Below are 22,564 nucleotides of genomic sequence, written 5' to 3' on the forward strand. Positions count from 1 at the left end.
AAATTTAAGCAAAACATCTAAATAGTTTTTAATGCGCATTAGTCCGCTGCCGCACGGAGGAATGTAGGATTACCAAAACCGGCAAACTCAAAACTGGGCAAAACTTGATTTAAAAGAACGGCCCCCCCCCCCACCCCCCCCCCTGTTGAATTTGCACTGCTAGATGCGTTGGCGGCATCCCATCCTGCCTCTCCCATCTTGCTGTATCCCAGTCTGCTTTACCAATTTGCCCATCCCAGTGTGTGTTAGTGCGTGTGGGGCAGAGAGAGAGAGAGAGAGAAGAGAGAGAGAGAGAGAGAGAGAGAGAGAGAGAGAGAGAGAGAGAGAGAGAGAGAGAGAGAGAGAGAGAGAGAGAGAGAGAGAGATTTCAACAAATCAGGAAAAGAAAAGCCTAACAAAGAATTTCAAGTGGCAGCCCAAATTTTCGACCTGTTGCTTAAAAGATAAACTCCATGTCCTTACTTATTTTGGCAGTTCAAAACTGTCAAAAACATGATTTCTCATGTTGGTCATGCTCGCAATAGTTATCTCTAATCGATGCTTCATAATATTATGCACGTTTTAGTTCTGCAGTTGCTCATACATCTTTTCATAGACATCTGAAGACGTGTGCTGCCCACATACAGATCAGCATAAATCCATTTACTACTTAGATTGTTTATTTATGTGTCTATATGTTATTTGCTTGTCTGTCTGTCTTGTGCGTACTCCTTCTCAAACATAAACAAACTCGGACATATTCAAACATAGTCTACATATGATCCAGAGACAGCCAGCATGCCTCTTCCTGTTCTCCGACAAAAGAAAGCTTCCTTGTGGCCCATTGTGTGTTTTCGCCGGTAGGTGTCAATTGGCAGGCCAGGCACTTAATCACGCTTGACTCCCCTCCGCTCAAGCGGCAATCGTTTAGCAAGCCCCGGTGTCTGCTTCAAGAAAGCCCTTCACACCCAGATTAAGTGAGGGAACATCGAATAGTGACATTTTTCGATGTGATTTTCGATTTCATAAACAACAATTTTGAAAAAAATATATAAAAGAGATAAATATTTTGCAAATACCGTATCTGAGTGGTCTAAATCAGGTTTCTTGTCAAACGTAAAATGCAGTAGAGAAAAAAACAACAACATTGTATTAGAATGTACGACTAAATCAATTTGGGTCTACTTGTAGAAACAGTGTTAATAAATGTTCAACAAATGCTGAAAGAAGCAACAGGCAGCACCCTTGAAACGCTTGGCATGTATATTACATGTTGAATGTATATATTGGTTAAGAACAAAAGTTACGTTTGATTTAGACCCCTACCTCAATAGTTCTTTGAATGTTCGCCTTCTTTTATATTTACGGTACCGAGAAGCCTTTAACGGATGTATACATGTATAACTAATTCAATATGTTTTTCGAAGCATCCTATTATAAACTCTTACGTTAAATGTCTGACCTTTTTTGTTTCTGTTTTTATTTGTTTCTGTTGGGTTTCAAACAACATTCTGTGAGATCACCTTTAAGGTCATCGCCGTAACAAGAACACTGTTCTTCCTTTTATAGTCCATACAATATTTGCTGGCGTACACCCGTCAATTTTACGTTTATCAGTTCATGAAATATTTGCCGGCTTTTACCCATCTATGTTATCTTTCCCGGTCAAGGCAATATATTGAAATGATTGTTGAAACTTCAGAGAACCCTTTGCTTAAAGTTCCAAAGATTTTTTTGTTTAGGAGCTTTCTATTCTCTTCGATCATGAACAAGGAAATAGCCGAATGAGTATGACGCATTCTCTAAAGCTGTCCTGGGGTAAGAACGGATGTGATCACACACTTATCGCTCGCTTGAGTAATTCTTCAATCACGCAAGAAGCTTTTGTGGTGTTATGTTTTCTTGAAATAGTGACACGTTACCTGGCACACTTAAGCAGGTTTCATGCCCCCCCCCCCCCTCCCTACCCATTGGGAATACAGACCACTTGAACAAATTTGAGTGTGTGGAGTTACGCCATGGAGTCATACTCGCCGGAGGAAAAAGGGTTAGTTCTTTGCTTTGTGGCGCCAATAACAAGTCTTTGGTGACGAATTGAGTCGTCTGTCAGAAAAACGTAACAAGGGAGGAAGGTCTCTTATTCATATTTGATTTGGCTTTTTGATTTTTTTTAACGAAACTAAAATAGAATTAAAATCCATGCTTCCAAAACGCATTTTTACTTACAAAACTAAACAGCACACACAAGAACGACCCCATGAAATACATCAAATGGGGCTTTTTTCCTAAACTCCCTCCAGCCCTATTACGCATTCTAAGAAGGGCCCGAACCAAAGGCCTCAATTGTTCCGTTTTCAAAAGAAACTGCGAGTGTGGCAGCGAAATTACCATAGAGCACACCTTCGTAAAATGTACTTCAAACTTAACCCGCTTTGCAACCCTGTATGATTATATGGACAAATATAACCTTATGCCAATTCAATTCTTTAACCCGGACGATAAACACGGCCTCGACCATGACCCCTAGATTCATTCAGCACAACTGGGTCCGACCAGTAAAGCCGTCGCTGCCTGTGTGACAACCACCATAAAATCTACCACAGCGGGAAACTTTCAAGTTAAGTATGTTAAACCATCGCCCGCATTCAACTTTACAATCAAAGGATGTCTGTTGAGATAATCGAATGGATCAAAACTTTGAAGCCTGCGCGCATATTCTAAGCCGACTAACACATAACAGTCAAGGACATCATAAAATAGTTCTCGGTGAAAACTTGACCGAGGGCCATTTTACGACGTCCTTGACTAGATAGTGTTTATGATCAAACCAAGCACAACTCGAGTTTGTGAAGTATACTCAAAGAGTCATATGCGCTGTTTCTTGGGCAAGGTAAAGAACACCGAAAGTACTCCAATGCCGTTCTCGAGCTACGCTGACTTTTACAAAGGGAACAGCTGACGCGGCTTACGTAATCCGGTTTCCTGGTCATTTGTGTGAAAAATCTGTCCGACAAACAAAACTGCCCAACGAATAGAGATAACTCGGTCGAAAAAAATACTACCAACATATTATCCACCACCCCCCCCCCCCCCCCCCACATCCCCCGAAGAAAGACCACGGGATTCAATACATGATAATAGTTATTAAACACAAAGCAGTTGTAGCTAGATTCAACTGGATGCTCCCCAAAAGACCTCAACCCCCCAAACTGGATACGCTAATGCCGTTCGCCACGGCCGTTACGACAAAGGTAAACACCCCCCTCACCCCTGGTGAAAAGCTCAGTCAAAACAAACCATAAGAAGGCGGACAATGGCACTCACCGCACTGCACAGAGTCCACTAAACAAGGGAAGAGACAAGCCATTTAACCAAGAAGAATTTGTCGCCTCAGTGGCCGATCAAATTTACAGTAAAGTAATGAAAAAGATCGAAACCGACCTGGAACAAAAACAGCGAGACATTAAACCTTCACAGGAAAGGGAACTGGCAGCAGAAGTCTTCAAAAAAGTCGATAGTCACAGAGACTCTGTGTTCATAACAACCCAAAAAAACAGAAGAAAAAGACCTGAGAGGCTACCTAGAGCTCTGCCTCACCTCTATGGTGACTGCTAGGCAGAAGCAGAGCCCCGAGGCTCTCATCAACTTATTAACGGATACCTACTGTTTTGTGACAAAAAATAAAGTGTCCGTCCCTAAACCAGACACCTACCTCATGGCCCTCAGCGCTCTCGCGGGGAGCAGAGATCTGTCGTCTGAGGAAATTCTCACAATTAAAAAATCACTGTAAGTCCCTTGTAATTTTGGACTCCCTAAAGTGGGAGCAAACTAAAATAAAGCCAGCATAAACACATGATCGTCATTTGTCAACGGTTTTAACTTAAACAAAGGGGACACACAGCTCGCAGGGAGCGAAGGGCATTGCCCCACCTCGCGGGCGTGGTTTTTTTTTTGTTTTTTTTTGTTTGTTCCTCTCCTCCTGATGGTTTTAAACTCCTGTTTCCGGATTACACGATAAACTTAAAAACATGATTATATAAACGAGAGGATAGCTGTTTTCTCTCTCAGTTAATACTGCTAATGTGCCGTCGCCTCCCCTGCGACTATTGTAGTGGCGGGGAGGTCGACGGACAATGCAGATAGATCTCTTAACCCTATCTTTTTATCCTATTTATAATGAGTAAATGCCGTATAGCAACTCATGCGTGCGTAAATAAAATGATGTGTCCAAATGTTACTACCCTATAGAAGATCAGTATTACGTGTTTGCGCATGTTCTTTATATTTTTCTCACAATGTTGTCACTTTTAAACCTTTTAACAGGTGGTCCTGAGTTTTATCTTTTTTTTTAACGAAACTAAAATTGAATTAAAATCCACGTTTTTAATGGTCCTTCCCCTAGGAAGTCAACGCATATCAAAGAAAAATTATTAATATTCCTCTTACAAGGATCTTAATGTATATTTCTTATTGCCCCACCCCCTCCCTTATTCACGGAGAGCGGGGCCGGGGTCCTATCACGGTCGGGATTGCTTGGTCTTGCCCTTTTCTTTCCCTCCTTTTTATTTTTAATTAGCGTATCATCAACTCATGTCCCTAAAAGGAAAATTTCCTGTGAGGACGTTAAGGACCCCTAGATTCAGCTAGATTCAAGGCAATCACAAGATAGGAAAGCTTTCGAGTCATCGACAATCATTCGGAGGTGTGTTTTGGAACAAATGTTGGAGAAAAGGCTTCTTTTACAGACACTATCTAGTCTTATGTTTCTTATTTATTTGACCCTCTTAGGATTATGGAGTTTTATGCACTGCCTTTTATTGTTAACTAAACGTTTGTATTTGAAATAGCCCATTGCAGTTAAATCGCTTGTCCAGTATTTAATTTAATTCTCTATTTTTGTATGAACTCAAATGTTTAGTGTTCTTAGTATGTCTTGCTAAGCTAAGTTCTATTTAATCATAGTATGTTTGCGCGTGCTTATACTTTGTGATTTTGTAAAGCGCAGAGTGCTTTTAGTTATGCGCTATAGAAATCTCCTTAATAAATAAATAAATAAATATTCAAAACTGTGTAAAATGGTCGAACTGAAGTTTTTGCACAACAACTATGACCATAAAAATTATTTCCCAAACTTAAAGTACTGGACAAATTAACCCCTTCGTTGTAAAGTTACACACGCGCAATGTCGAGACAAATTCATCAAAGACATGAACGCAATCATCCATGGAAAACGCGCTAATCATGCCAGTAAGGGCTGTTTTCAAGTCACTGAATGTCTAATGTTGATTGAGGTACACCATGTATGGTAACACTTATCTCCCAATACCCCCTCGGACAGTTCTAGAACCCCATGCAATGCTTAAAAGATAAACTCCATGTCCTTACTTAATTTTGGCAGTTCAAAACTGTCAAAAACATGATTTCTCATGTTGGTCATGCTCGCAATAGTTATCTCTAATCGATGCTTCATAATATTATGCACGTTTTAGTTCTGCAGTTGCTCATACATCTTTTCATAGACATCTGAAGACGTGTGCTGCCCACATACAGATCAGCATAAATCCATTTACTACTTAGATTGTTTATTTATGTGTCTATATGTTATTTGCTTGTCTGTCTGTCTTGTGCGTACTCCTTCTCAAACATAAACAAACTCGGACATATTCAAACATAGTCTACATATGATCCAGAGACAGCCAGCATGCCTCTTCCTTGTTCTCCGACAAAAGAAAGCTTCCTTGTGGCCCATTGTGTGTTTTCGCCGGTAGGTGTCAATTGGCAGGCCAGGCACTTAATCACGCTTGACTCCCCTCCGCTCAAGCGGCAATCGTTTAGCAAGCCCCGGTGTCTGCTTCAAGAAAGCCCTTCACACCCAGATTAAGTGAGGGAACATCGAATAGTGACATTTTTCGATGTGATTTTCGATTTCATAAACAACAATTTTGAAAAAAATATATAAAAGAGATAAATATTTTGCAAATACCGTATCTGGGTGGTCTAAATCAGGTTTCTTGTCAAACGTAAAATGCAGTAGAGAAAAAAACAACAACATTGTATTAGAATGTACGACTAAATCAATTTGGGTCTACTTGTAGAAACAGTGTTAATAAATGTTCAACAAATGCTGAAAGAAGCAACAGGCAGCACCCTTGAAACGCTTGGCATGTATATTACATGTTGAATGTATATATTGGTTAAGAACAAAAGTTACGTTTGATTTAGACCCCTACCTCAATAGTTCTTTGAATGTTCGCCTTCTTTTATATTTACGGTACCGAGAAGCCTTTAACGGATGTATACATGTATAACTAATTCAATATGTTTTTCGAAGCATCCTATTATAAACTCTTACGTTAAATGTCTGACCTTTTTTGTTTCTGTTTTTATTTGTTTCTGTTGGGTTTCAAACAACATTCTGTGAGATCACCTTTAAGGTCATCGCCGTAACAAGAACACTGTTCTTCCTTTTATAGTCCATACAATATTTGCTGGCGTACACCCGTCAATTTTACGTTTATCAGTTCATGAAATATTTGCCGGCTTTTACCCATCTATGTTATCTTTCCCCGGTCAAGGCAATATATTGAAATGATTGTTGAAACTTCAGAGAACCCTTTGCTTAAAGTTCCAAAGATTTTTTTGTTTAGGAGCTTTCTATTCTCTTCGATCATGAACAAGGAAATAGCCGAATGAGTATGACGCATTCTCTAAAGCTGTCCTGGGGTAAGAACGGATGTGATCACACACTTATCGCTCGCTTGAGTAATTCTTCAATCACGCAAGAAGCTTTTGTGGTGTTATGTTTTCTTGAAATAGTGACACGTTACCTGGCACACTTAAGCAGGTTTCATGCCCCCCCCCCTCCCTACCCATTGGGAATACAGACCACTTGAACAAATTTGAGTGTGTGGAGTTACGCCATGGAGTCATACTCGCCGGAGGAAAAAGGGTTAGTTCTTTGCTTTGTGGCGCCAATAACAAGTCTTTGGTGACGAATTGAGTCGTCTGTCAGAAAAACGTAACAAGGGAGGAAGGTCTCTTATTCATATTTGATTTGGCTGCCATGAATGTCTTGTTGTATGCCTTTTTTTCTTCCAAGTATATACAACTATTGCAACGACAATAAAGAGCTAACAGGCAAGTGATATTTAATTTAAAAATGGAATACGCTTTAATTTAAAACAAAAGCACAACGAACAAGATGTTTTAATTTATTTCGCTCCAAGTCAAAATTTAAGCAAAACATCTAAATAGTTTTTAATGCGCATTTAGTCCGCTGTCGCACGGAGGAATGTAGGATTACCAAAACCGGCAAAACCAAAACTGGGCAAAACTTGATTTAAAAGAACGCCCCCCCCCCCCCCCCCTTGTTGAATTTGCACTGCTAGATGCGTTGGCGGCATCCCATCCTGCCTCTCCCATCTTGCTGTATCCCAGTCTGCCTTACCCAATTTGCCGCATCCCAGTGTGTGTTAGTGCGTGTGGGGAGAGAGAGAGAGAGAGAGAGAGAGAGAGAGAGAGAGAGAGAGAGAGAGAGAGAGAGAGAGAGAGATAGAGAGAGAGAGAGAGAGAGAGAGAGATTTCAACAAAATCAAGGAAAAGAAAAGCCTAACAGAGAATTTCAAGTGGCAGCCCAAATTTTCGACCTGTTGCCAGGCCTTCCTTAGAGGCGTGTAATTCTGCGAGACGCCAATTCATGCATCAAGTACTAAGCAACACAATACCATAGTTAATTCTGTTACAAAACACAAAGCAAATATATTTCAAAGATAAAATCTACAAGACTTGATTAAAATTAATGTAAAAAATCAACAACAAGTAGAAACAGAGGCGAAAACAGTATTTGACTTTCGATGTTTTTGCAGAGAACTTGTTTACGGCAATAGTGGAAACTAACATGTTTTATGAGCGTGTTTATGTTTTGCAATCTTGTTTTCTGATTTATCCATCTATATATTTATTTACCAATTTTCACTTTACTTATTTAGTTCCGATCAAATGATCCGCTGCAAGAGCAGTTTGTAAATCAAATCAGCGATACAAAATGCCTCCGTTTCACTAAGATGGCGTATGGAACTTATTATGATGGGTGACCTCATTGCAAATTGCTCAAAAAAACACAAAAAACGATATCAAAAATAGAGTTACTAGACGGAGCCCTTCGGGGCGTTTAGTCATGCTTCAGACATACATTCAAATGTTTTGACAGAGTATGTCCTTATCTGCGACCAAAAGACAAATTGTTACTTCAACAGTGCTTTGAGCGGACCAGCATCTTAAGTATTGCACTTTCGGGTCTAATAACGTACGGTGTCTAAGATTAAATACGGCGAAGTGGTCTGAGCCTACAATGTTTAAATGTTTTATTGCATAACTTCTAAAAACTAGTTTCATGGTCTCATCCCTCCCCCCCATCTACCCCCTCATCCCCTATTTTCGTTTTAAATCTTTTTTCTTTTCTTTTCTTGCTCCTCTTACAGTATCACAGTAAATGTTCTCAAATAGATCTTAGTTACCTCAGAGGACGTTAATCCCCAAAGTCAGTCAGTCAGTCAGTCATTAAAGGCAAAAGCGAGGTAACGCACAACTGCATCAAGTAATCTTACAAGGCACGGCCCTAGACCTAATATGGATTCCCTCGCATACTAACCTAAGAGGAAATGATCTAGCCGACACTGCAGCAAAGAAGGCTTCCATTTCCTCCTCAACCGAAATTAATATTGGCTACTCCATCTCAGAATACCATTTATATTTTTCTCACGATGTTGTCATTTTTAAACCTCTTAACAGGTGATCCTGAGTTTTATCTTTTTTTTAACGAAACTAAAATAGAATTAAAATCCATGCTTCCAAAACGCATTTTTACTTACAAAACTAAACAGCACACACAAGAACGACCCCATGAAATACATCAAATGGGGCTTTTTTCCTAAACTCCCTCCAGCCCTATTACGCATTCTAAGAAGGGCCCGAACCAAAGGCCTCAATTCTTCCGTTTTCAAAAGAAACTGCGAGTGTGACAGCGAAATTACCATAGAGCACACCTTCGTAAAATGTACTTCAAACTTAACCCGCTTTGCAACCCTGTATGATTATATGGACAAATATAACCTTATGCCAATTCAATTCTTTAACCCGGACGATAAACACGGCCTCGACCATGACCCCTAGATTCATTCAGCACAACTGGGTCCGACCAGTAAAGCCGTCGCTGCCTGTGTGACAACCACCATAAAAATCTACCACAGCGGGAAACTTTCAAGTTAAGTATGTTAAACCATCGCCCGCATTCAACTTTACAATCAAAGGATGTCTGTTGAGATAATCGAATGGATCAAAACTTTGAAGCCTGCGCGCATATTCTAAGCCGACTAACACATAACAGTCAAGGACATCATAAAATAGTTCTCGGTGAAAACTTGACCGAGGGCCATTTTACGACGTCCTTGACTAGATAGTGTTTATGATCAAACCAAGCACAACTCGAGTTTGTGAAGTATACTCAAAGAGTCATATGCGCTGTTTCTTGGGCAAGGTAAAGAACACCGAAAGTACTCCAATGCCGTTCTCGAGCTACGCTGACTTTTACAAAGGGAACAGCTGACGCGGCTTACGTAATCCGGTTTCCTGGTCATTTGTGTGAAAAATCTGTCCGACAAACAAAACTGCCCAACGAATAGAGATAACTCGGTCGAAAAAAATACTACCAACATATTAGCGCTATAGAAATCTCCTTAATAAATAAATAAATAAATAAACATTCAAAACTGTGTAAAATGGTCGAACTGAAGTTTTTGCACAACAACTATGACCATAAAAATTATTTCCTAAACTTAAAGTACTGGACAAATTAACCCCTTCGTTGTGAAGTTACACACGCGCAATGTCGAGACAAATTCATCAAAGACATGAACGCAATCATCCATGCAAAACGCGCTAATCATGCCTGTAAGGGCTGTTTTCAAGTCACTGAATGTCTAATGTTGATTGAGGTACACCATGTATGGTAACACTTATCTCCCAATACCCCCTCGGACAGTTCTAGAACCCCATGCAATGCTTAAAAGATAAACTCCATGTCCTCACTTAATTTTGGCAGTTCAAAACTGTCAAAAACATGATTTCTCATGTTGGTCATGCTCGCAATAGTTATCTCTAATCGATGCTTCATAATATCATGCACGTTTTAGTTCTGCAGTTGCTCATACATCTTTTCATAGACATCTGAAGACGTGTGCTGCCCACATACAGATCAAGTAATGTTCGACGAAGCCCGGACTTCGGTATTGCATTTCAGCTTGGTGGCTTAAAAATAAATTGATGACTTTGGTCATTAAAAATCTGAAAATTGTAAAAAATTTTTTTTATATAAAACGATCCAAATTTACGTTCATCTTATTCTAAATCATTTGCTGATTCCAAAAACATATAAATATGTTATATTTGGATTAAAAACAAGCTCTGGAAATTAAATATATAAAAATTATTTTCAAAATTAAATTTTCTAAATCAATTCAAAAACACTTTCATTTTATTCCTTGTCGGTTCCTGATTGCAAAAACATATAGATATGATATGTTTGGATTAAAAACACGCTCAGAAAGTTAAAACGAAGAGAGGTACAGAAAAGCGTGCTATCCTTCTCAGCGCAACTACTAAACCGCTCTTCTTGTCAATTTCACTGCCTTTGCCGTGAGCGGTGGACTGACGATGCTACGAGTATACTGTCTTGCTGCGTTGCATTGCGTTCAGTTTCATTCTGGGAGTTCCACAGCTACTTGACTAAATGTTGTATTTTCGCCTTACGCGACTTGTTTGTTTCTGTTTTTATTTGTTTCTGTTGGGTTTCAAACAACATTCTGTGAGATCACCTTTAAGGTCATCGCCGTAACAAGAACACTGTTCTTCCTTTTATAGTCCATACAATATTTGCTGGCGTACACCCGTCAATTTTACGTTTATCAGTTCATGAAATATTTGCCGGCTTTTACCCATCTATGTTATCTTTCCCCGGTCAAGGCAATATATTGAAAAAATTGTTGAAACTTCAGAGAACCCTTTGCTTAAAGTTCCAAAGATTTTTTTGTTTAGGAACTTTCTATTCTCTTCGATCATGAACAAGGAAATAGCTGAATGAGTATGACGCATTCTCTAAAGCTGTCCTGGGGTACAGAACGGATGTGATCACACACTTATCGCTCGCTTGAGTAATTCTTCAATCACGCAAGAAGCTTTTGTGGTGTTATGTTTTCTTGAAATAGTGACACGTTACCTGGCACACTTAAGCTAGGTTTCATGCCCCCCCTCCCTACCCATTGCGAATACAGACCACTTGAACGAAGCTGAGTGTGTGGAGTTACGCCATGGAGTCATACTCGCCGGAGGAAAAAGGATGAGTTCTTGGCTTTGTGGCGCCAATAACAAGTCTTTGATGACGAATTGAGTCGTCTGTCACTGTGTCAGTAAAACTTAAAAAGGGAGGAAGGTCTCTTATTCATATTTGCTTCTTTGGCTACCATGAATGTCTCGTTGTATGCCTTTTTTCTTCCAAGTAAATACAACTATTGCAACAACAATAAAGCGCTAACAGGCAAGTGATATTTAATTTAAAAATGGAATACGCTTTAATTAAAAAACAAAAAGCACAACGAACAAGATGTTTTAATTTATTTCGCTCCAAGTCAAAATTTAAGCAAAACATCAAAAGAGTTTTTAATGCGCATTAAGTCCGCTGTCGCACGGAGGAATGTAGGATTACCAAAACCGGCAAAAGCAAAACTTGGTAGCACTTGTTTCAAAAGAACACCCCCCCCCCCCCCCCCCCCCTTGTAGAACTTGGAATGCTAGATGCGTTGGCGGCAACCCAACCAGCCTCTCCCAACTTGCCGTATACCATTTACCATTCTGCCTTACCCAATTTGCCGCATCCTAGCCTGCTGCTTTGTATGTGTTAGTGCGTGTGTATTTGTGTGTGGGGGGCAGGGAGAGAGAGAGAGAGAGAGAGAGAGAGAGAGAGAGAGAGAGAGAGAATTTTGGAACTTTGAACTTTGAACTTTATTACAGGAAAGATAGCATTATGTCGATCACTAAGTGGGGCACTGCCCTTTGCTCCCTGTTATCCGAAAGCCAACAACAATAGGATGAGCATCAGAAGTGAAGATAAATAGGGAAATGTTTTCTCTGCGCGCGCGCCAGCAAGCAGGATGTCTCAGAACTGAAGCGGTAATTTTATGATCTAATTATAGGCGATGGGTTTATGGGTCACGTGATGTGGGGGCGGAGCAAAACATTGGTTGATACTTACTGTGTTGACATTAGTTCATTGGCCCCGCCCCAACATGATGTGACTTACTAATCCATGGGCTATCATTGGTTCATGTTTTTGGCGCTAAACTATCTGACAGTAAAGTACTATTTTGATGTGACACGTTATTACTTGGTGCAAATACGCGCGGTGTTTAAAACCACTTGGCGGACAGAACTGTGCATTCCCACAATTCGACACTTACTACACCCATAACCACACCGTTGATCAATTGCTGAGAAATGGCGCAAATGACAGTTGGGGAAACATTCAGAAGTTGGAACGACCTTACCGAACGGCTGGCAGACTTTTCCAGAAAGAACGATTTGGTGTACGTGGTCAAATACAGTCGTGCTGTTCAACTTGCGAACAAGAATTCAAAACAGCCCTTTCCAGACGAACTGAAGTATGCATACGCAAAACTTGTGTGCAAGTACTCAGGAAAAGGACGACTCACAGGCCGAGGTGCGAATAGGAGCAATGGGTAAGCGGATTTATACTTATTTGCTATACTTCTTATGCTTCCTTGTCACAGATAGTAACTCGTATGAATGTTTAATTTTAATATTATTATTTATTTTTTATTTTTATTTAGTCAAGTTTTGACTAAATATTTTAACGTAGAGGGGGGAATCGAGACGAGGGTCGTGGTGTATGTTTGTGTGTGTGTGTGTGTGTCTGTCTGTCTGTCTGTGTGTGTAGAGCGATTTAGACTAAACTACTGGACCGATCTTTATGAAATCCCCATACTTTTTTTTCATTTTTTCAATAAATGTCTTTGATGACGTCATATCCGGCTTTTCGTGAAAGTTGAGGCGGCACTGTCACGCTCTCATTTTTCAACCAAATTGGTTGAAATTTTGATCAAGTAATCTTCGACGAAGGCCTGGGTTTGGTATTGCATTTCAGCTTGGTGGCTTAAAAACTAATGAGTGAGTTTGGTCATTAAAAATCTGAACATTGTAAAAAAAAAAAAAATTTTTATAAAACGATCCAAATTTACGTACATCTTATTCTTTATCATATTCTGATTCAAAAAATATATAAATATGTTATATTTGGATTAAAAACAAGCTCTGAAAATTAAAAATATAAAAATTATTATCAAAATTAAATTGTCCAAATCAATTTTAAAAACACCTTCATCTTATTCCTTGTCGGTTCCTGATTCCAAAAACATATAGATGTGATATGTTTGGATTAAAAACACGCTCAGAAAGTTAAAACGAAGAGAGGTACAGAAAAGCGTGCTATCCTTCTCAGCGCAAGTGCTACTCCGCTCATCTTGTCAATTTCACTGCCTTTGCCGTGCGCGGTGGACTGACGATGCTACGAGTATACGGTCTTGCTGGGTTGCATTACGTTCAGTTTCATTCTGTGAGTTCGACAGCTACTTTACTAAATGTTGTATTTTCGCCTTACGCGACTTGTTACATTTAGTCAAGTTATTCCGATTGTGAAGAAAATGTAACAGCAGAATACATCGCGCGTCGTGAATCGCTGCGCCCCTCGTAGCGCCGCGCGTTGTAAATCGCAACGCTGCACAACGCGCCGCGCACTGTGAATCCACATCGCTCTTTGTGTGTGTGTGTGTGTCTGTCTGTCTGTATGTCTGTCTCTCTGTCTCTCTCTCTCTCTCTGTCTCTCTGTCTCTGTCTGTCTCTCTCTCTCTCTCTCATCAGTTCATCAGTCTGCAAAGATTAAACATTTTCTAAATTTTGATGCACGCAGAACATTTTTTCAAGCGCATGTGCAGTCTGGAATAGACTATGCATCAACCCTTTGGGATTCTGCAAGTGATGCAGCTTTAAGACCCCTAAAATCTTTGCACAGACGCGGAGTAAAAGTTGTTCTGCTGAAAAACAGCACCCTCTCTAATCATGACTACAAAAAAGCTGAAATTCTTCCACTTTCATCCAGACTAGCGTTTAACAAGGCAAGGTTTATGCATAAAATAGTTCGTGGACATGTACCGGACTATTTAACTAAAATAATATTATTAACTGAGACTTCATCAAGCCGCACGAAGAAACTAAATGTTCCCCTCCCTAGAATTGACTTGTATAAAACTAGTCTGGCATGCTCAGGTCCATTTCTGTGGAATGTTTTACCAGTTTCTCTCAGACAGCCACTTTCTGTTGCCAGTTTTAGAAGACATACTTTTGTGTATATGCTTTCATCGTCGTGTGGCACTTAATGCCGCGATCAGGTACTGCTGTTTGATAAGTACATGAAGATCTACTAATATAATCATTTCATTTTTTTCTTCTTTTTTGTTCCCCTTTTTGTCTGATTTAATAACCATGTTTTTATGTTTTTGTTTTGCTTCTTCTTCTGCTTCAATATTATGCACTGCTTAGTTAATTCCCTCTTGGGCGAGGGCTGGATGAAAAGAGATTTCTCTCTCTCTCTCTCTCTCTCTCTCTCTCTCTCTCTCTCTCTCTCTCTCTCTCTCTCTCCTCTCTCTCTCTCTCTCTCTCTCCTCTCTCTCTCTCTCTCTCTCTCTCTCTCACGTTTTGCGTTGCTTGAAACAGTTTTCATTATACCTTTGACAATAAGTATGTCATGTTCGTTTGTATGTATATTTTTGTTTGTTTGTTTAGTCTGTAATCGTTTGCTTGTTTGTCGTTTGTTTTTATTACTTCTTTAATTGATATTCCAACATTTTAAAACGTATTATCATTCGGGCGAGGGCTGGATGTAAAAAAGCACCTGTTTGCTTATGCCATTACCCTCGTTAATAAAGAATTTGTCATTGTCATTGTCTCTCTCTCTCTCTCTGTCTGTCTCTCTCTCTAAAATAACGAAACCCTAGAAGAGTTCGGACCAACAAAATAAATTTGGCTTATATTTTGCCTGTGTGCATTAATAGGTAACATGCGCCTTGAGTCGCCTTGTGTGGTGAGATACGTGCGCGATATAAATCCTCGTAAATAAATAAATAAATGAACAAATAAATAAATAGTGTAAACACAAATAAATCAATTGGTCAGAATGTTGAATTGTTGTTTCGTTCCTTGTTAATTTTGCCCCGTTTCGTAAATATATTGTTTTGTACTTTCAGGTCAAAGAAAACAGAATGCCCAGCCTTCATTTTTGTATCTGCTGACCGCAAGAAAGGTTTGCTTTGGATCAAAAACATGATGAACAGTCACAACCATGAGTCCTCGAACAACAACGATGCAGAGGTACGCAACGTACTTCATGTGCATCCGACTAATACCTAAGTCATCATTTTGTTTTCATTGAATATGTTTTATGTGTTGTGTGATATATTAAATTTAGGACACTCGTCACATTCTAAGATCTTGAGCAGAGACCCTTTAATTTGTGTGACTGATAAAATGTTTCTTTATAGTGTTTACCGTATACATCATGTAGCAAGAATGATCTCTCTCTCTCTCTCTCTCTCTCTCTCTCTCTTTCTCTCTTTCTCTGGGTCTCTCTCCCTCTCTCTCTCTCTCTCCCCCTCTCTCTCTCTCTCTCCCTCGCGCTCTTTATCTCTCCCTCGCGCTCTTTATCTCTCCCTCGCCCCCCCTTCTCTCTCTCTCACTCTCCCCCTCTCTCTCTCTCTGATGTGTGTGACTGATAAAATGTTTCTTTATAGTGTTTACCGTATAGCAAGAATGATCTCTCTCTCTCTCTGTCTCTCTCTCTCTCTTTCTCTTCCTCTCTCTCTCTTTCCTTTTCTCGCCCCCCTCTCTCTTTCTCCCCTCACTCTCTCCCTCCCTCTGTCACTCTATATCTCTCTCCCTCCCTTTCCTTTATGTGAATGCTGCAATACGTTGTGTTAAATATTGGTTGAAGTTGTTAAGAATGGACGTAAATAGATTGCCACATAAAGCATATAAAATGTTGCGTGAACTGGATGAAAGAGGTAAAAGAAACTGGGTGTCTAGCGTACGTTGTAAATTATGTCAGAATGGTTTTGGGTTTGTATGGATGAATCAAGGAGTGCAAGATGAGAACCGGTTTTTTTAAAGATTTCAGAGAAAGATTGATTGATTGTAGATGGCACGAATGGAATGTTCATGTTCAGAACAGTTATAGATTTGCGTTATATAGGACATTTTGCACCGTGCACGAAGTAAAACCTTTTTTATTATTGAACATGGATAGGCATTTGACAATTAATATGGCAAGATTCCGAGGTGGAATAACAGAACTATTTGTGCACGTTAATCGATATAAGAGATACGATGCAGATAATGTTGTTATGCCCGTTGTGCAGGGAACGTAAGGAAGATGAGTTTCATTTTGTGCTTTGTTGCCCCGCACTTCGTGATTTGCGATGCTAGTTTATTTTTGCTAAGTTTTGTAGAAACCCAAGTTTACACAAGTTTTCTATGCTTATGGCATCTGTGAATGAAGGTATTGTTCGAAAGTTGTCAGTTTATGTGTACAAAGCATTTCGACTACGTAGTGTTGTTATGTCTTAGTTCATGTAAGCCTACGATATATTTTATTTGAAATGTAATGTCTTAGTTCGTGTATGATTTATTTCATTTGTGTGCAAATGTCATTATGTCATAGTATATATGTTCACCCCCCTCACAAGGGGCTATGGCCTAAATGAGTAAACAATCCAATCCAATCCAATCCAATCTCTCTCTCTCTCTCTCTCTCTCTCTCTCTCTCTCTCTCTCTCTCTCTCTCTCGAGCTCTTTATCTCTCCCTCCTTCGCCCCCCCTTCTCTCTCTCTCTCTCTCTCTCTCTCTCTCTCTCTCTCTCTCTCTCTCTCTCCCTCGCGCTCTTTATCTCTCCCTCCCTCGCCCCCCCTTCTCTCTCTCACTCTCTCTCCCTCTCTCTCCCTCGCGCTCTTTATCTCTCCCTCCCTCGCCCCCCCTTCTCTCTCACTCTCTCTCTCTCTATCCCTCTCTTTCTTTCAAGGGCACATTGTAAGATTAAGCCTATGGCCTAAAATGTCTACCCTTTATGTGAATAAAATGTTCTAAGTCTAAGTCTCTCTCTCTCTCTCTCTCTCGTGTGTGACTGATAAAATGTTTCTTTATAGTGTTTACCGTATAGCAAGAATGAGCTCTCTCTCCTCTCTCTCTCTCTCTCTCTCTCTCTCCTTTCCTCGCCCCCCCCCCCCTCTCTCTCTCTCCCCTCACTCTCTCTCTCTGTATCTCTCTCCCTCTCTCCCTCTGTCTCTCTCCCTCTGTCTCTATCCCTCTCTCTCTCTCTCTTCTCTCTCTGTCTCTGTGTCTCTCTCTCTCTCTCTCCCTCTCTCTCTCTCTCTCTCTCTCTCTCCCTCTCTCTCTCTCTCTCTCTCTCTCTCTCTCTGGGTCTCTGTCGGTCTCTCTCTTTATTTCTCTCTCTGACTGAAATATTAACCACACCTCATTTCAGCGTTTTGTGTAATTTTATAACCAAGAGGTGGATGGTATGATTCCATGTAAAAGCCTGGCGCGGCCACATCTCAAACGTTGAGCCGAACTGATTACATTGGAATGAGTGTGCCTTTACAGTGAAGGCGATGTGGGTATGTGACTGTATATATAATTTGTCTGTTTATTTCAGGTCCAGTTAAAAATCAGCGGAGTTTTAACAGAAATTCAGCTGTCCTGCTACAACGTCCACGACGAAGAACTTGAGAGACGTCACTCCGCTTTGGCAAAGCTGCTGGAAGGCTGGCAAAACACAACTTCCCTTGGTATGAACCACGCAGGTACTGTTTGTTTCTGGTACAGTTTTGTGCTATTGTATACGAAATGTATGAGAAACACAATGCAATTAATGTTACTCAGTGGATTTAAAACTTAAATGAACACATTTTCTAAGGTTCCGAACTCAAATGCAACCAAGTGTCCGGATTCCATGCAAGCTTTTGAAGTTCATGTGCAGGATCCTTGTAGGGTCTCTCTGCACCTTGAAGTGAGAAGTACAGTGACTTTAAACCATGGCGTGGGAGTTTAATTGGCTAACTCCAAGACTGTTCAAAAGTTCAGTCAGCGAGTAACCTTGCTGAGGCTTTGGCAATGTGCTGTACTTTCAATATAAAGGAATGGCCCATACGTTGTTTTGAGTTTTTCGGAGTTGTGCAGTTACACAAAGAATTGTCTAAACCAAGAGTGCGAGTAATTCAAATAGATGTCATGACGATGAAAGGCACTTGGGCAATATATTGTGTGGTTTTTGTCATAACACACGAGGCGTTTAAGTAACAATGCCAATCATTTTCTGTTGTGCAGGTCCAGTGTCACTTTCACCTAAAAATATCGCAGACACTGATGAGCCTGATTTGGGGTAGGTGAACACAAGATGCCAGTTTACAAACTTCTGTTATCAAATTAAACGATAGTTCCTTTCAAAAAATGTCGTAGTGCAATATTAAATCTGTTTGTAAGCTCACTGCTAATGAGGTAGTGGATCCAGAATGTTGCTTTCCAAAAAGCAGTTCATATTGAATACATTAAGACGAGTCATAATTTTAAGAATTCATGTAACGTTTCGGTCTCGTCATTTTCGTTTGTACTGTAGGGTTTTGTAGCCTAGCTGTGTCGTTTATCTTTTGTAGGAAAAAAGTGGAAAAAACAGACTTTATGTTTTTCTATATGACAAACGGGGTGAAAGTGTTTAAGTCGGACCGCATTCACGGAATTTCTGAATTGACGGGAATTCGGCAAGACTTTTGCCCATTTCGCGTAATCCGAAAAAAAGGCAGCCAGGATTGAGGGTTTTGCCAGGATGTGCAAGGATACGTCTAAAACAAGCCTATTTTGCCAATCCGTAATCTTCTGTATTTTGTGTGTGTGGTGCTTTAGCTCCTTGTTATGGTTTGCGGAGCGACTCGGACACAGATTGATAACGGACTCTCATGCTCGAGAAACTGTCTCACTACGCGAAGTAACAATGTGCCGAGTGAGCTCAGGTAGCAGAGCACTTGACTCAAAACCCGAATCAATAAAATCAATCATTTTAAAGAACATTTGTTTTTAGGAACAGCCCAATGGGCGCTTGTAACCCCGCGCGTCGATTGCCGGTAATAGCTCTTAATGAACTCGGCCTGGCACGCAATATACCTCTTGCAGTAGAATTGGAATGTTACGATTAACCAGGAAATTCATTTATCTAAATTGTTCACCTGTTGTATCAAAATTAAATCATATAATTGTCATGTGCATGGCAGGTTGACGTTGCCAGACGAAAAACTGGCAGCACGTGTCAAACAACTGAAATCGGAACTGTTTGCCATATTTGACGGGACCAAAGAAAGTGACCGTCATAAGCTGTACTGCCGAGGTGGAGTATCCCGACGTGAGTTTCACTTCATTGCTGCCTTATTCAATAATGGTCTCCCCACCCAACACGGTCTTTAATTAAAAAAGCTAATCGTGTTTATTACTTTTGTAGTTACAATGACATGGTACTATTTACTGTAATCCAGTACTTACACAAAATTATTCACACACTAACATCTTGCTTAGTTGGTGACAAAACGTAATGATTATCAATCAATAGGAGAAATTATGTATAACGCCATCTCAATCGAAGGATGCACGTGTCAACTTTACTAAGGGTAAAAAACAGGTGGGGTTCAGACCCTTTTTGATAGGTGCCACTAAAGGAAAGATCTTTATTCTTTAACCTCGTACTATACGGTTTTTTTCGGTGTATTTTGGGAGTACCCTCAGTATAGCGGTGGTCACGTAGCCCATGTAAAGAAATCGTTGATCCAAGATGTTTGCCAGATAGTGAAGTGAAATGCCTTTGATGGCACCAGAAGTTTAAATGAAAGACCACGGGTATTTGTTTTTATGTTGGTCCAGAAATTCAGTATAAATGTGTCATTAAAGTAATTCGCTGCACCTGGCACTGAACACACTATTGGCAAAGATCTACATAGGAGCCTCGGGGTGCGGCAGTCTGTTCCGCTCATAAGAGAGTGAGGTATTTTCTTATAAACAATTTCTGAAACTGTTTATTACAGGATCGCTGGATGGATATGGAGGACTTGGCTACCTTCAAGAAGGCCAGGAAGACCTTGTGATGGATATTCTCTTATCTCTATTCTCCAAGCACGGAACATTGTCTTTGAACGTACGTAAGAGTGGTTTACTGATTTAGTTTTGATGGCCTTCATACAGTAGCATAACATGTACACACATTGTGTCACGAAAGTAGCAGCCCGTTTTACAAGAAATGGTTAGGAAAATGTTGATGTATTCGTATGTATTTCATCGCATTATTGGAAATAATGTTTTTGGCATTGAAACTCCTGATGGAACTTGTGACTATTTGCAAGCTTTGGCGTCAATACTTTCGGCGTTTATTGTTGATTAATTTGTTTTTTTAGGGGTACAGTTTTACTGCCTTGTTTTTCTAAAACCGCAGCTTCAGGCTTAAAGACAAAAAACGTAACAATACTTTCTTATGCGATGTTACATTCACGCTTCTGAGATTTATTATTTGTACTATAAGTGTGTGTCTGTCTGTCTAATTAAAAGACCACTGGATCGACGTACTAGTATATGTAACATTTTGTTTTGTTAAACATAAACGTTTCATTAACATACAATTCTTGTTTTTGATCCCGTACGATGTACAGTTCAGAGAGTTCGTTGTCGTAACAGAGGCATCGGAATCTCCTATTATTAACACAAAGAAGATGAACAATTAACGGTTTTTTTCTTTTAATGTGGAGTGCTCACCCATTTGCAAACGGAGTGTTTCGCTTTCATTGAAATCCGCTTGTAATGCCTAATTATTTTCTCTCGGGGTTATCAAATACTGTTGAAAATGGGTAACACTGTGGTACTTTTGTTGTGTCTGTTTTAGATGGCTGACTACTTGATGAGGGTACTGCTGCCGGAGGTTGTTGACAAAATATTTGTCAGCCAGTCATGAAAGAAACATTAGATATTGTAAACATTTGTTACAATGTGTTTTGGTGATTTTGGTTAGATGTGTGTTTTAGATTATGTACAGTCAATGTTTTTCCTGATCAAACTTGCTGCTATTGAACTTTTTGTTCAATAAAAACGCCAATGAAGTATATACAAAGTATACATTAAATGCAATCGTTTTCGAATCATCAGTGATCGGTCATCATCGAACCAAAAGCAATTTCAATGTTCAAACAAATAAACAAATATAAAACATCAGGGTAGCATAGTAAACGCGGTGTTAACCTGCATATTTCGAGCTTTTGGAATGATATGAGAACAGGTCAATGCTTTTTTTAGTCTTATGTTTTAAAGTTTTGTTGTTGATCTACATGTATTAACCATTCAAGAACTTTGATTGAACAACAGTTTAAGATATTGCCATCAACACAATATTCAATGAACAGCTATTTATGCGTTTAGTTATCAGTTTGATGGTATATGTATGTGTTGTTTATAATGATGTAACAGAGAATTAAAGCTTTGTCATGAATGATCCGGAATGCACCACCTCTATTATTGTCACTATGGCCATGTTACTGCTCACTACATCTATCGTCACGCTCATAAGAAAAAATACCTATCTCAGTGTTAGACATGTCTGTGGTGAAACTACAGGGGGAGCTACTGGAAGGGTATATATCATGTGTAAGAGAGTACACAGTCTTAGACCATCGGAACCATTGCCACGGTAACGTAAGCAAAACTGCCGAACACTTTTTCTTTATGATGCAGAACAAATTGTTTTGAAAATGTACGGAATGCAGAATCTCTTTATGGGTTGATTAGCAGTTTTGCCGACTGAAAATGTTGCGGTCACCTTTTTATTTCACGTTATGCTGTGGTAACAGCCGAAGATGGGCAGTTCGCAAATTAAAATGAGATAAGCAGATTGTTCAGAAACCAAAGACGTTCCAGAACATAAAAAATGACAGAGGCAATTACCGTATGAGCGTGACGCTATGTTCGTCTGCGTGTGACTGTCTCTCTCTCTCTCGCTCCCTCCCTCCTTACCTCTCTCTCTTCCTCCCTCCTTTGCTCCCTCTCTCTCTCTCCCTCCGTACCTCTCTCTCCCTCCCTCCCTCCTTTGCTCCCTCTCTCTCTCTCTCTCCCTCCCTCCTTACCTCTCTCTCCCTCCCTCCTTTGCTCACTCTCTCTCTCCCTTCCTACGTACCTCTCTCTCTCCCTCCCTCCTTTGCCCCCTCTCCCTCTCTCCTCTCCCCTCCTTTGCTCCCTTTATCTCTCTCTCACTCTCTTTCTCCGTACCTCTCTCTCCCTCCCTCCCTCCTTTGCTCCCTCTCTCTCTCTCTCCCTCCTTCCTTACCTCTCTCTCTCCCTCCCTCCTTTGCTCCCTCTCTCTCTCCCTTCCTACGTACCTCTCTCTCTCCCTCCC

The 22,564-nt window shown here is 40.2% G+C and overlaps 2 protein-coding genes across 6 annotated transcripts in view; both read left to right on the plus strand.

Annotated features, from left to right (window-relative positions):
- The window catches only part of LOC138978090 (agrin-like), a 391,935-nt gene that overhangs the window by 87,804 nt on the left and 281,567 nt on the right, over positions 1 to 22,564 (plus strand). The gene's annotated exons all lie outside the window — the stretch shown is intronic.
- On the plus strand, positions 11,980 to 22,247 carry LOC138978094 (uncharacterized). Its single transcript, XM_070350733.1, has 7 exons — positions 11,980 to 12,767; positions 15,348 to 15,471; positions 17,807 to 17,954; positions 18,478 to 18,532; positions 19,416 to 19,543; positions 20,217 to 20,326; positions 21,065 to 22,247. Exons 1-7 carry the CDS (start codon positions 12,526 to 12,528, stop codon positions 21,131 to 21,133), a joined length of 876 nt encoding a protein of 291 aa, XP_070206834.1. The 5' UTR covers positions 11,980 to 12,525; the 3' UTR covers positions 21,134 to 22,247.

Source organism: Littorina saxatilis, linkage group LG10 (genome assembly GCF_037325665.1).
Source record: "Littorina saxatilis isolate snail1 linkage group LG10, US_GU_Lsax_2.0, whole genome shotgun sequence".
NCBI lineage: Eukaryota > Metazoa > Mollusca > Gastropoda > Littorinimorpha > Littorinidae > Littorina > Littorina saxatilis.